The 16,205-nt window shown below is 35.1% G+C and overlaps 1 protein-coding gene and 1 non-coding gene across 3 annotated transcripts in view; both read left to right on the forward strand.

Moving 5' to 3' along the window:
• Window positions 1–14,160, forward strand: part of LOC141398587 (tyrosine-protein phosphatase 10D-like) — a 365,390-nt gene extending 351,230 nt beyond the window's left edge. The window contains exon 11 of one of the 2 annotated variants that reach the window (XM_073975995.1): window positions 11,565–14,160. In XM_073975995.1, the coding sequence (XP_073832096.1) occupies window positions 11,565–11,596 (32 nt within the window). In that variant the 3' untranslated portion in view covers window positions 11,597–14,160. Of the gene's footprint in view, window positions 1–5,818; window positions 7,187–11,564 lie in introns of those variants that run through there. The other variant, XM_073975994.1, reaches the window with a different exon arrangement.
• LOC141400237 (small nucleolar RNA U3) lies at window positions 4,618–4,835 on the forward strand. Its single transcript, XR_012412127.1, has one exon. It is a non-coding gene; the product is annotated as a small nucleolar RNA U3 (small nucleolar RNA).
• Window positions 14,161–16,205: the final 2,045 nt, after the last annotated feature.

Raw genomic sequence — 16,205 nt, forward strand, 5'->3', positions numbered from 1 at the left:
CTCCTCTTTAAAAATGTACAAAACAGTTAGTTCCAAATATGTATGTGCATATATCAAAACTTCTAAGCTGCGAAAATCCATCTTTAGTCGCGTTTTAGAAAAACGACTGACATGTAGAGTACGACTTAGCCTTCTTCTAGTCTAATCAATATTGAAATATTGGGAAATTATTGTAATTATAGGTTATAGTAAGTTTAAAATGCATATCTCCATACATATATTAGCAATTTCCGTTCTCCAAAAACAAGCAAAACATTTAAGAGGGTATAAACAAAAATAACGCAGCGTCGCGCTCTCTTCTTCTATTTCCTTCTATACAAAATTAACCTAGAAGTATCTGGCAGCGTGTTTGGCTTGGATGATACGTTGATTTTGATATTTCTATACTTATCTATTGAAGATTCATAGAACAACAACTTCGGAATAGGGGGTGATATTTGTGCACGATCGATTTTGACCTAGGTTGAACACAATGGGCCAACGGTCTCCGAGTGAAGCAGTCACCCATACTATTAGATCGCTGCGCATCCTTAAACCTAACCCAACCTGTGCCCGATCGAAATACGTTAAGTTTCACAATGTCAAGGTACTACGTCAGTTTAGTGTTCTGTAAGTTGGCCGAAAAATCGGTCTTTAAGTCAAATGTTGGTTTGGAATACTTATACGAGATACGCCTGACAATGAACTCTTAAAGTGTTCTCCTATATGTCTACACTTTTTTCTAAAGGGAGTGACAAAGAAAATTGCTGGAAAAGAAGAAAATCGTTCTACTTTTTTAAAATAGATTCATTAAGCCAAATGCACAATGGTTCCGGTCGGCTTGAATTGAGAACCGAATGTGGGAATAGTAGGTTAAGATAACTTTCTTCTTTGTTTTGAGAAGACATAATTTACTTTAGAGTGGTCAGATACGGTTTTGCGGTCAGATACGTATTTGCTCAATAGGAATATAAAATATGCGACACGATAAAGAGAAAGAAAAAAGAGGTGTGAAGTGAAATGTTTTCAATTGGCCCAATAGAAATAGATCTTAGCGATAGAGGTTATATGAATGGAAGAGGTACGGAATGGAATAACAGTACCTATTTAGTTTCTAAATTTCTTACAAAGTCTGAAACAGACGACTTACGCCCAAATTTCTTAAATAATTTTGTTTTCAAATTTAAAAATTTATGTAGACAGGGATTCGGCCGGGATTTGAGACCTCAACCCATGGGTAAATATGTAGGATGAAGTAGATAACCCATCCTCTGGCGGGATTTTAAATTACAACCCTTGGGTAGAGGCAATCACGGGCTATGTGTCTAAAATTTTCTTCGAAATGTTTTGGCTGCTACGTCTGTATTGTTTTTATACCCTCAGCATTTATGCTAACGAGGGTATATACACTTTCATACAGACAAAATGTGCCTCATCGAAGTAAAGCTGCTTTGCCTGATTGCCTTGCTTTGCTGATTCAATAAAAAATAAAAGAACAAAGAAGGCCGACCCAATTTCCAACTGATGGCAACCCAGTTCAAAATTTCGTCTTTATTCTATTATTTTTATTACGTCAGAAATGAAGCAGGAAAGCAAGGCAATCAGGCAGAGCGGCTTATGTACGCAGGCCTTAATGGTTTTAGACCCAAAGTATGTTTGAACGAAATGTGTTTCTGACAATTTGGAGTCGATTGAGCAATGTCCGTCCGTCTGTCTGTCTGTCTGTCTGGCTGGCTGGAGCGCACGATAACTCTCGAAAGGATGAACCGATTTGGTCCAAAATTTGGCTTTCGTAATATTTTGTCCAAACTTAGTTTAAGTTCGAAGATGGGCTATACCGGTCCACTCCTTCCGGTACCTCCCCCACAAAAGTTCGAAAATGTTCGGAAAATTTGTGTGCACGATAACTCTTGAAGGAAGTAACCGATTTGACCCATACTTTGCACATCGTGAAATTTCTTCTAAACTTAGATGAGGTTCCAAAATGGACTCAATCGGTCCACTCCTTCGCGTACCTCCCACACAACATTTCGGATAAGTTCAGATTAGGACCTGCTCTCGAATCGCTTTGATTTTTGTTGCAACAACTTGTATTTATTGCCCTCCATACGACGGTACAAGATTTATCAGGGACAAGTCCATACTTCCTGAGAAAGTAGCCTGAAAGATACAAAAAGCCCATATAACACAGTGTGTAGTGGATGGAGCGCACGATAACTCTCGAACGGATCAACCGATTCGATCCAAAATTTGGCTTTCGTAATATTTTGTCCAAACTTAGTTTAAGTTCGAAGATGGGCTATATCGGTCCACTCCTTCCGGTACCTCCCCCACAAAAGTTCAAAAATGTTCGGAAAATTTGTGTGCACGATAATTCTTGAAGGGAGTGACCGATGTAATCCACACTTTGCGCATCCTAATATATCTACCAGATATAGATCAGGTTCGAATATGGACTATATTTGTCTAATCCTTCTGGTACCTCTCACACACAATTTCGGAAAGGTTCACTTTGAGTCTTGCTCTCGAATCACTTTAATTTTTGTTGAAGCGATTTGCAATCGCTACCTCCATTACGACGATAAAAGTTTTTTCGGGGGCAAGTCCATATTTCTTAGGAAAACAGCCCGAAAGTTATAAAAAAATGCCTATGTCACCAAATGTGACTGTCGGAGAGCACGATAACTCTCGAACTGTTCAACCGATTTGGTTCAATATTTGGTCTTCGTCATATTATATCCAAACTTAGTTTCATGGGGCAATACCGGTCCACAACTTCCGGTACTTCTCCCCAATATTTAAAAATGTCACTAAAATGCTAGGACAATATCACTTGAATGTGGCAACCAATTTGGTCCAAACTTTGGATCTACTAATATTTTGTCAACATTTTGTTTAATTTCTAAAATGGACCATATCGGTCCTCCCTGAGGGTACATCCCCCACAAAGGTTCAACATTTGTGTCTTAGTGCAGTTAATTCCTAATCCATAATTGTCGGCAAATTCAAATGTCCAAAAAGGGCCACAAAATTCTCAAGAGACCTTAAATACATCGATCAGTCCGTAGGTGAAAGTTTCACTTCACACTGGCTGAGGGTATATATCTGTCGGCAAAGCCGACTGACACTTTTTTACTTGTTGCAATGGTAATTTGCTATATTTTAATTTATTTGACGTCATCACAGTAAACTCCGTCCCAAGTACTTATTCATAGTTTTTGACCCCTTTAAATAGATGAAAAACAAGGATATTCAGAAGTTGTATAATACATATGCTTAGGCATTAGAGTGGTTTTAAAAAATCTACTTCGGATTTTTTAGGCGGCACAACCCAAAAGTGTTTAGGCCATGTTTATATTATAGCCTTTTGTAGGGTTAACCTTCGTCATGATGATTTGTTTGGCGTATATGTAATCGAATTGACATTTAAAATCCGGTGCGTTTGTTAAATCCGGTTATATGTATATAAACGTACTGATAGTTTTGTTAGATTTTAAGATTGTCAAAGTTTGAGCACAATCGGAATATATTAACACGTGCCACTGTGGCCTCAAAGTTTCCATTGGCTCTATATATAGCTAATATTAAAATCCGAGCTGATTTTCACAATTTATTGTAGTATTAGTTTTTTTCGCCACAACAAAGAACTGGTAAAATTTTTTCGTCGATTGCACAATAAATTGGGTCTGTAGAGCGATTTCGTGAAAATTCGCCTTTGGCCCCATACAAATTACTATGGGAACTTCGAGGCCCCAGTGGGACGTGTTAACACATTACAATTGTGCTCAAACTTTGGCAATCTTAAAATCTAACAAAACTAAACACTTTAGGGGGTGCCGCATAAAAAAATCCAACATCGATTTTTTCCCTTTGAGTTAAAACCAGTCTATTAGGTATATGCGAACATTACAGCAAATCATTAACACCCAACTTAAACTAATTTGTAAACTTTGTAGAACATTTTTAATTTCTACACACAAATTTCTATTGGTCGCTTATCGCATAGCCTTTCTCTGAATACAGTATTCATACAATTAGTCAATATGAATTGTTAGTGTTACGGCACTACAGCGTGTTCCCCTTTACAAATTGCTTGCGTGACGTCACTGCTATAAAAACAGCCACATATTGCCATAGAAATAATCAAGGCACATTAAAGAAGGTAGCCGACTCGTATCAGCTGATTGAATATGAAATGTCATATAAAATTGTTGTAATTGTGGAATGTAAACAAACATCTTGTTCTGATTGGCCGAAGCTAAATCGCTGCAAATTTAAGCGCCAAGGCGAATTGATTCTCTTTACAAATTTTGACGTATTATGTTACGGCAAAAGTTGCTTTGTTGTAGCAATTCGACGAATCGGCTACCTTCTATATTTGCCTTGGAAATAATGCCCACATAGCATTTACAACAACAAAGTATCCACACCCCATTCGGTGTGTGTGCTTGTTATACTGATAGCCACAGCGATCAGTTTTTTTGTTCATTTATACACCCATTCAACAGTCTTTTTCAATACAAAATTTCAACTTCAGTGTTTTTTGTGCTATCGGTTTCAATACAGTTTTCACTACAAATTCTCATTGAGTTTATATTTCTAGAAACTCATATAATTTAGTTTGACGGTAATCAAATTAAGACTATACTTCACAGGATCATTTCTGTAGTCAGTCTTCAATTACTTTCATTGCAAAATGAAAAATCACACACCCGCGATGAGGAGGTACATCGTTTTATCTGTAGCGTGAGGTTTTGAATTTTGTCTTTTATTTATCCGCCATTGTGTGCGGTTAATTAGGACAAAGTTTCTTCGATGATCGCTCGATTAAACGGATAAAACGACTTCTGAGTGGTGTTTTTAAATTAATACATTTGAACGAAAAAAAAACTACAGGTAGAAGGAGAATTGGGTAGCAATACAATCAAATATTGGCCCCCATTAATTCGTTATTGTTGCTAGTGAATTAATAAAAAAAGATAACATTATAAAAGTGAAGGCAAATATAGAACAATAAGAATTATCTGGTATGTTCCACAACCTAAATCTAAAACTTTTTACTACAAAAACAATTATTTTTTCCTTTTTGATATCGAAAAATAGTAAAAATGAGTAGATTCTTGCACGAAACGAACTAAAGGAAGACCTTATACCCCAATTATAAAACAACCAAAAACATATTTGATTTGAATAGTCTTAGTCCATATTTACATTAGGCAATTTTCCTTGCGGCAATTGCCAGTTTGATGGAGAGAGAGAGGTGGGGCATATGGTAACCCTTTGCCCCTCAACACACTCTCTCACCAACAAACTGGAAATTACCTAATGTAAATATGGACTTACTTGTAAAACTCTTCTACTACATTTACAACAGGAAATATTAAACATTTCTGAGATTTTCGAGTTTTTTAGTCCGTGTTATTTGTTAATCGTCATTCATAGATAGATGTAATAATTATTTTATTTGACAAAACATTAGAACTTTTAATATAATTAGTAAGGAAAAATGGCTACAATTCATAAGAACGAACATTTTAAACAATTCAAAGTTTACTTTTTTATCAAGAAATATTTAATACTTCTTTTAACAATCTGAATTATTTCTGAAATCATATTTCATGCTTTCACATACACTATATTCAAAATTAAATATTTGGTGTTGGGTTTCAAAGCGTAACTAACATGACACAACAACTATTTTTTTCTCTTTTCTTCCCTTAAAAAAAACAATTTTATATTACATAAAATACATTTTATCAAAAACAAAAATACACAATAATATTGAAATAAAATTTGCACCACCTTCTTATATAACATAACACTTTCAAACCACAAAAAGGCCAAGCATGTCAATTTGATGAAAATGGTGAAATTATTGCCACAATTGAAGGTCATAACGAAATGCACGATATGTTATTACAACCCGAAGATGCTGAAGCTATCGACGATGAAAATGCTGGCATTATTAATGATGATCAACAGCCACTGACAAGCTTTGGTGGTGGTGCTATACACAGTGCTTCCATGACATCCTTTGGCACATCTGGCCAGGCTTATACAAGCGATTCTTTGGACAGATGACATACGGCCAATCAGAACGATAACAACAATTCCGTGGTTATCGTTCTGGTTGACAATAAGCCTAGTTCGATGATCTGTAAGGAAGGTTCCATAGATGTCATTAGTATTGGTGGCGGTGGCAATACGACCACAACTACCAGCAGTAATAGTGCCAATTCGCAACAGCAACTAAATGGTATCGGTGCTGGCGACGGACACCGTGGTTCAATAGCGACCATAACAAATGGTCACAATACATTACAACATAGGAGAAAATCACAATTAATAACATTTAGTTCATCATCCTGTGATATTAAGAATAGTCTTAGCCATGAATATATAATGGTCAATAATAATAGTAATGCAACTAACAATAATTCCTCCACAAATGGAATCACTGGCAGTCACACAATTGCCCGGGGCAGTACTGGTAGTGGTTCACAAATGGGCATGGGCAGTGCCCATAATAATACACGCCTCAGTTTTGCCGAGGAAGATATTATGATAATAGCAACACAGCAGCAGCAGCAACAGCCATTGTCTCAGACGCAACAGCAGCAGCAACAACAGTCACAAGCCCAAACACAAAATGGTTCCCTAACTGGTTCAAATGGTAGTGCTTGTGGTTCCATGGATCATGGTAATGATCTGGATGATGATGTTTTCCGACGACATTCCCTTGAAGTGGACGAAGAGGCCCAAGATGCCCTATATACTGAAGAATATGGTACACATATCGATGCCAAATCCAATAATGCCAATAATGATGATAGTGGTGGTGGTAGTTATGAAGATTCACACGCCTTACACAGTTCCCTAGGTGGTAGTAATCGTAATAGTCTCGAGAAAGATGATGATGAAATTGAAGTCGATGTCATTAGCACCGATGCCAGTTGTTATGACCAGCTGTTGGGCAGTAGTTGTAATACACGTAACGATGAAGACGAAATCGCCACCATTGTGGGTGATGCTGATAGCTATACGAAATTATCGAAACATAATATGAAAACGAATGGTGTCGGTTCATATGGAATAGTGAATGGTAGCGCCGGCGGTGGAGGAGGCGTCGGAGGTTGTGGTGTTGGTGGTAATGGTGGTAGTATTGGTGAAACTGGTGGTGGTATTATCTATGCCAATCCTTTTATGGGTTTGTACAACGTTTTTTTTTCCTATTATATAGTAGATGTTGTTTTTATTGTTGCATGTCGTTTTATTTTAAAATATTAAAAAAAACTTTTTACCCATTTAGTAACATAACATACTTTAAAATGACAATTATTTTAAGAAAAAATTACGTTTTCTGAAAGATCAAAATCTAGACTTTGGAAGGAAACAATTCTAATAGCACTTCTGGGCCTCAATTCTGTTTCTATGAAAATGTGAAAAGAAAACTTTTATAAAGGAGAAAACTGTCAAATGAAAAAAATTATAAAGGAAATATTTTTCAATTCAAATTTTCACAGAACAAGAATCCAGCCCCAGCCCCTGGTTTTAATACCCAAACAAAGAAGTCCAGCCTAATCAAAAGACCGATTTGTTTCTCGAAATGCTGACTTTCAAGATATCAGTTTCCTCTATACTGGAGGAAAATATTAGATTATTTAAGCAGTGAAAAATAGAGCATGTTTCTCTAAGACGATTCGAATTCAAATTCGTTCGAATTACTAGCAAAACTCCTGCGATGGTACTAAATTTTGGTTTTATTAAAAACAAATATTAATCAAATATTTGTCGAAAAACAATAGCTTCGTAGTACGTAGTTCGAACAAATAGAATTTCGAATTGTCTTAGTGAAACATACCGTTATACTTTTATAATATCGAAACACAACACTGTTTTTATGCGTTTCGGAAATCAGTTCTAATAAATGAACACAAAATTATATTCAGATAACAGTCTGTAGTGGATCAGATCATCGTTTACTTTATTCTACCATTCGGTTATGTTTTGGCCTTTCTTCCCAAAGAACGCTCTTTCATCCTGCTTCTCAATTTTGGTATTTTACCGAAAATGGACGCTTGTCATTAGATTAGTAACGGTTCGAGACTACTGGGGGTCACCTTTCATCACGGTCTACTACCGGACCAACTTTGGCAGACTCGTTTCCTTTCGCACTTTTCTACGGTTGTTGTTTTAACGCACCGCTCAATGAACCCATTTGGTCTAAATAATTAGACAGTTCAGTTGGTAATTCATCATCGTATGCAGCCTCATTCATTCTCTGCCCATTAAATGGTATCATAACCTCACTTTAGTTACCGTCTGGCGGCAGTTCAAAAACGCCATTTCCAAATCGTCAGTCCACTCTGTTATTCATTTATCCCTGTCTGTCTGATAGGCTGGTGAGCCCGATAACTCACAAGCGTATTAACTGATTTGGTCTAAACTTTGCCTCTCGCAATGTTTTGCCCAAGCTTACATTATGTTTGAAGATAGACCATATCGATCTACTCCTTCGGGTACCTTCCGTAAAAACAAAAATGCATTTCAAGGGCACTTCTCGGATTGCTTTGATTTTTATACCCTCAGCCTTTAGGCTAACGAGGGTATATACACTTTCATACGGGCAGAATGTGGCTCATCGAAATAATGGGGGTTATCATGAACAGCAATTCCCCGTGAATTTTTTCACTTTCTCCCTTAAGTTGCAACGGCGGAAAGACAAAACTCACGGGGAAATTTCATTCATGATAACCCCAAATAGTTTTAGATCCCAAGTATGTTTGGACGAAATGTGTTTCAGACAATTTGGAGTCGATTGAGGAATGTCCGTCCGTCTGTCTGTCTGGCTGGAGCGCACGATAACTCTCGAACGGATAAACCGATTCGGTTCAAATTTTGGCTTTCGTAATATTTTACCCAAACTTAGTTTAAGTTCGAAGATAGGCTATATCGGTCCACTCCTTCCGGTACCTCCCCCACAAAAGTTCGAAAATGTTCGGAAAATTTGTGAAGAGAGTAACCGATTTGGTCCATACTTTGCCCATCGTAAAATGTGTACCAGACTTAAATAAGGTTTCAATATGGGCTCAATCGGTCCACTCCTTCGGGTATCTCCAACACAAAATTTCGGAAAAGTTCAGTTTAGGACCATCTCTCGAATCGCTTTGATTATTGTTTTAGCAACTTGTATTCACTGCCCTCCATACGACGGTACAAGTTTCATCAGGGGCAAGTCCATACTTCCTGAGAAAATAGCCTGAAAGTTGCAAAAAAACCCCTATGACACCGTGGGAGGTGGTTGGAGCGCAAGATAAATCTCGAACGGATCTGCCGATTCGGTCCAAAATTTGGCCTTAGTAATATTTTGTCCAAACATAGTTTAAGTTTGAAGATAAGCCATATCGGTCCACTCCTTCAGGTACCTCCCCCACAAAAGTTCAACAATGTTCGGAAAATTTTTTCGTACGGTAACTCTTGAAGGGAGTGACCGAATTGGTCTATACTTTACACATCCTAATATATCTACCAGATATAAATCAGGTTCAAATATGGAATATATTTGTCCACTCCTTCGGGTATCTCCCACACGAAATTTTGAATAAATTCACTTTAAGACCTGCTCTCGAATCACTTTGATTTTTGTTGAAGCAACTTGCATTCGTTGCCTCAATTACGATGGTAAAAGTTTTTTAGGGGCAAGTCCATACTTCTTGAGCAAACAGCCCGAAGAGTGTAAAAACCCCTTATGGCACCATATGTTGTGGCTGTAGATCCACTTCCATAACGGTCGATGTCGATCCATTCTTTTTAGTATCTCCTCCGCAAAAACTTTTGATGTTTAATCCTAATCAATATTTTTGTCGGTTCAAACGCCGAAAATTTTTAAAACCCCTGAAATACATATGTACGTATTTTGGGAAAACATTGTTTTAATATACACAGGCTGAGGGTATATCTCTGTCGGCAAAGCCGACTGATACTTTTTTTACTTGTTTTTTTTTTTGCATCTGGTTGTCCTTGCCGCCACTTTTACAACTGTACATGTTTTTTCGGGGCAAGTCCATTCTCCCTAAAATTAGGCCGAAGCTTTGCCCATCATAAGGTCTATATCAGACTACCCTAACAAAAGTTCAAAATTTTCGCTTAAGTCCACTTTAAGGTCTGTTCGAAGATCATTGTGAAATTTTTACCAAATGTACTCCTTGCGGTGCTGTTTACAGCGATTTCGTGTTTTTGGTGGGCAAGTCTATCTTATATATTGGTCCAAAAGCTGTAACTAAAATGGCTGATAGGCACGAAAGGAAAAATCAAATCAAATAAAAAAATGTATTTTTTTAACAACACGTCCACATTTATTGGGAACGTCCACAATTTTTATGAAAATATCCCAAAGTCCATTCTGATGAAAGTCTGAATTCACTGAGGCCGAGGCTGTCGGTAAAAGCAGACTGGTACTTTTTTACTTCTTTTGAAATATGTTCGCACAGTGCAAGAGATTTTTGGACAGTGGTATTACGAAGAAGTTAAATATTTTGCAGAAGAAATTTGTTCAGCAAAAGGTTGCAAGTTTGGTAACACGAAACGCCAAACTCTGTTTCCAGCTTTGGACATAGTTCTCCTGAAGAACTCCAAAAGTTCTACCCAGTCCATAGATGAACAAGATGAGCGCTCGCCTTTACGTTTTCGTACGATTCGCCATACAAATGCTCTGTTCTTGTTCATGATTAACCCAGTAATAACCAAATATAATTTTGTTACTTAACTTGTGTTGAACTTTTAATGGAATAATTAATTCCGTAACTTTTTGTACCCCCTCCCCAACATAAGTTTAACATTCTCCGCATCAATTAGGAAGTCAATTTTTGGGTCGTTTGGAAATTTGCCCCACAGCTACAGAATACAATATACAATAATTTTGTACCATGAAGTTCTTTCCTAAATAAAAATCCCAATCGAGTCCTTCCTTGGCTTTCCTTTTTCACTTGCAAATAATTTCCGATCATCAAGCTTAACTCTAAACGAGAAAATTAATAAAAAATCATTAAAAATGATCTTCGCCCTAAAAGGCAACATTTCAAAAAAAAAAAATCCCAAAAGTTCGAAAAAAAGATTTGTAGTTATCAACCAGAACTATAATTGGACCCTATGATTGAAGAGGTTATATACACATTGATATGATCTAAAAGGGGCTCATTAAAATAGTTCCCATATGGCTGCGAAATTCTTGAAAAAAATTAAACTGAATGAATTACCTTAGAGAAAGTCGATGAAGATCTGTCCTTGAATGTAAGTTGGATAGTTGACCCATACGACAACTATGTTTGCAGCAATATCAGACATTCATATTCATTCATATTCAATTTAAAATTTTAATTCATTTTATTTTACAACTAATATTTTTTATTTTTTTTAATTTTCTCTTTAAACGGTTTTATTTACTTTACATACTAATATTAGAATAAATCCCTTATCTGTTTTATGTTTTATTCATTTTCTTTTAAACATACTAACATTTGTTATGCCATGAATAAATTCAATTTTTCGCTCTATGAATTTACATTAATACTCTTCTCTTTTTACAGACGATGAAGGCATTGCTGAATCTGGTATGTAAGATGTGCTTAGTTATTGGAAATTTCCCCCTAGAACTTACAACCAATGCTTCCTGATCCACCTTATACTTATATGTGTATATCCATCCCTCTTCAGTCCCTCTTTAAACGTCAACCGTTAATGTCTATTCCTCATTGTTGGGGATATGGTATCATACAATATTAAAAAAAACACATTATACATACCTATATATGTAGCATACATACATGACAAATTATGATATTAGATATACATCTATATATATTTACATAACTATTAATCCATATACATAATAACATGTATATTTATGCAAGAAAGAAAGAAAGAAAAAAGCCACATAAAACAAATCAACAATCATTAAAAACAACAATTGTATTTAATGATATTTAATTTGAAGCAACAAAGTGAAGCAAAAAAGTATATAGAAAAAAAAACTCCAAACTCGAAATATTATAAAATTAAAAAAATAAAGTATAAAAACAACTTGTAAAACTCATCATTATTAAGGAATCTCTCGCCAATAAGAACAAAAAGTAAACAACAAAATAAACATATAAACAATGTATTTTTTAGATAACAAGGAAAACAAAACAAGGACACTTAATTAAACTATTTTACATTAAATGTATACAACATGAAAAACAAAACAAAAGAAAACAACATATAATAATCTATATATATTAAATATTTAAAGGAAAAAATGTAATTTTTTTAATTTATAAGTTAAACAAAAATATTTCATATTTAAACAAATCTATTAAAAAAGAACAAGAGTTGCGTAATGTAATTTAGATGGAGGATAAATAATGTCCGGTTTTTTTTAAACATATTAACGTTATAAACAATTTGAAAAATATGTAGAATTCAATTCACGAAAATATTTTTGGAATTTAGAAACTAATAGTGCTTTATGTATTTATAGCTATGTTCCTTTACGTACAAGAATCTTCAGGTTTTACCACTGTTTACTCGAAAAGCGTTCCTTTACTTCAGGCACCATACAATTCATATGGTGGCAGTTTACTACTTTTGCCGGTTTTACCACTTTCAAAAGTAAAGGAATAGACCATGTGTGTTTAATACAGTAAAAGGATAGTCCCAGATTTATATCATATTTTTCTAACCAGTTTTCAGCAGCGGTTTACTTAAGGGTAGTTTACACTAGAGTTGTGCCAAAGGAACTATATGGAACTATCTCGTTCACTTCGCAGTTCCAATGGCCCACCTTTTTTCTTTGAACAAACTGCGTATACTTACTATCACACGTTATATTTAATGATGTTAATCATACGCTTTGGAACTAGTACCAGGAACTAGGAACTAGATGACCCAACTCTAGTTTACACTATATGTAAATATCTTATGACATGAAATTTAACATCATTATATACTCGCTAATATGTGAAATATTGGGGATTTTCCTTAAGCCATTTGCTTTGTGCGTCCACACCAGCAAAATTGTAATAAAATTACGTCTCCACATTGCCTGCGTGGGCAGATATGGAATGTTTTTATTTCGTGTCATATGACATTGATAGATAGTGTAAACTACCTCTTATTATTAGCGATGGTATTGTCGACAAAGAAATATTTCCACTTAAGCGATTAATAAGAATTTTATCTTAAGAATCGAAAATATAATTTGTTTGTCTGACCCTGAAAAGGTAGTTATTTACCTTTTATATTTTACTCGCAAAAGTTTAAATTTCGGTTTGTTCGGAAATACCACTTTGTTTATAACTATTTGAGAATAACACATTTTCCTATTTAAATTATTGTTCTGTTCCAGAGCTCCAAGAAGCTACTGATTTGTACTATTTTTCGATATCATAAAGGAAAAATTGTTATCGTAGTAAAAATTTGCAGATTCTTGCAGGTTCTGGAACTAAAGTCTGTTGTTAAAAATGAATCGTGGGTTTTAGTTTAAACAACCATGGGAATATTTTGTAATATTGTAGTATGTGTCATATATTAAATTAAAACTTCTTTACAAAACAGAATCCTCTTTTTAAATTGCATTACATTGATCTTGATTTTTTTTTTAAAGGCAACTATATACAATTTTTTAGATGCAATTGTTTTATATACACACCCACACACACATAATGTAACACTAATCAAGAGAAAACAATATTATGTTAAATTATTATAATTATTAATTTCTATTTTTACAACAAGAAACTGTATTATTTTTGATTTTGTTTTATTATTTTTGTTTGCCGTTTGGAAAAAAAAACATAAGCTTGTGTGAATGTAAATTGTAGTAAACACCGCGAAAACAAATTATAAACAATACGAAAAATGCAATAATTTAATTTTATAAGTGTAATTGTTAATATTCTATTCTTCATAGTAACTATTTAACGCCAATGTATTTTTATTTAATTTTTTTCTGTTTTTCATTTCTTTATACCTATAATTTGTTTTATTTACGATGTGAACTTTTTTGAATTGTTTCCGTTTTATTTTATTATATTGTTTAAGAATTTTCTGCGTCCATTATTGAAAAAAACAACAAACAATTGTAAATTTTATTTTGTTTTTTGATTTAAATAAATAAAAGAAACATCACTCATCTATGAAAAATATGTGTTGTTTTTTTCTTACCAAACTGGTGTGTGAGTATTAAAAAATATAATATTTATACCCTACACCACTATGTGGTAAGGGGTATTATGTGTTAGTGCATTTGTATGTAACATACAAAAGGAAGCGAGATAGACCCATAGTTCCTTCTAGGGATAGACATAGAATCACTTTCTGAGTCGATTTATGCATGTCCGTCCGTCCGTCCGTTCGCAACATACAGGTCGCATTTGTTGACCGATTTCGCTGAAAATTGGGGAATACCATTTTTTTAGCCGTCGGAAGATCAAGTTCGAACATGGGATATATCGGTCCACGTTTTGGTATAGCCCCCATATAACGGTACCCCCCGATTTACGGTATTTTGACGTTTTCAGCTACATTTTCAGACCGATTTGTCTATAATTTGTCATTTAGGGTTCTTAAGTGTCAATAAACATATATAACAAAACTTGTGGACATAGGTCCACGTTTTGGTATAGCCCCCATATAACGGTACCCCCCGATTTGCGGTATTTTGACGTTTTTAGCTACATTTTCAGACCGATTTAGCTATAACTTGACATTTAGGGTTCTTAAGTATCAATAAACTTATATAACAAAAGTTGTGGACATAGGTCCACGTTTTGGTATAGCCCCCATATAACGGTACCCCCCGATTTACGGTATTTTGACGTTTTTAGCTACATTTTCAGACCGATTTGGCTATAATTTGACATTTAGGGTTCTTAAGTGTCAATAAACTTATATAACAAAACTTGTGGACATAGGTCCACGTTTTGGTATAGCCCCCATATAACGGTACCCCCCGATTTGCGGTATTTTGACGTTTTTAGCTACATTTTTAGACCGATGTAGCTCTAATTTGACACTTAGGGTTCTTAGGTATCAATAAACTTATATAATAAAAGTTGTGGACATAGGTCCACGTTTTGGTATAGCCCCCATATAACGGTACCCCCCGATATACGGTATTTTGACGTTTTTAGCTACATTATCAGACCGATGTAGCTATAATTTGACATTTAGGGTTCTTATGTGTTAATAAACTTATATATTAGAAGTTGTGGACATAGGTCCACGTTTTGGTATAGCCCCCATATAACGGTACCCCCCGATTTGCGGTATTTTGACGTTTTTAGCTACATTTTCAGACCGATGTAGATATAATTTGACATTTAGGGTTCTTAAATGTCAATAAACTAATATAACAAAAGTTGTGGACATAGGTCCACGTTTTGGTATAGCCCCCATATAACGGTACCCCCCGATTTACGGTATTTTGACGGTTTTAGCTACATTTTCAGACCGATTTGGCTATAATTTGACATTTAGGGTTCTTAAGTGTCAATAAATATATACAACAAAACTTGTGGACATAGGTCCACGTTTTGGTATAGCCCCCATATAACGTACCCCCCCATATACAGTATTTTGACGTTTTTAGCTACATTATCAGACCGATGTAGCTATAATTTGACATTTAGGGTTCTTAAGTGTTAATAAACTTATATATTAGAAGTTGTGGACATAGGTCCACGTTTTGGTATAGCCCCCATATAACGGTACCCCCCCGATTTGCGGTATTTTGAACGTTGACGTTTTTAGCTACATTATCAGACCGATGTAGCTATAATTTGACATTTAAGGTTCTTAAATGTCAATAAAGTATATAACAAAAGTTGTGGACATAGGTTCACGTTTTGGTATAGCCCCCATATAACGGTACCCCCGATTTACGGTATTTTGACGGTTTTAGCTACATTTTCAGACCGATTTAGCTATAATTTGACATTTGAAGTTCTTAAATGTCAATAAACTTATGTGACAAAACTTGTGGACATAGGTCCACGTTTTGGTATAGCCCCCATATAACGGTACCCCCGATTTACGGTATTTTAACGTTTTTATCTACATTTTCAGACCGATATAGCTATAATTTGACATTTAGGGTTCTTAAGTGTAACTAAACTTATATAACAAAAGTTGTGGACCTAGGTCCACGTTTTGGTATAGCCCCCATATAACGGTACCCCTGATTTACG

The sequence above is a fragment of the Musca autumnalis genome, unplaced genomic scaffold, assembly GCF_047663935.1.
Source record: "Musca autumnalis isolate F117 unplaced genomic scaffold, ASM4766393v1 scaffold_3, whole genome shotgun sequence".
Taxonomy (NCBI): Eukaryota; Metazoa; Arthropoda; class Insecta; order Diptera; family Muscidae; genus Musca; species Musca autumnalis.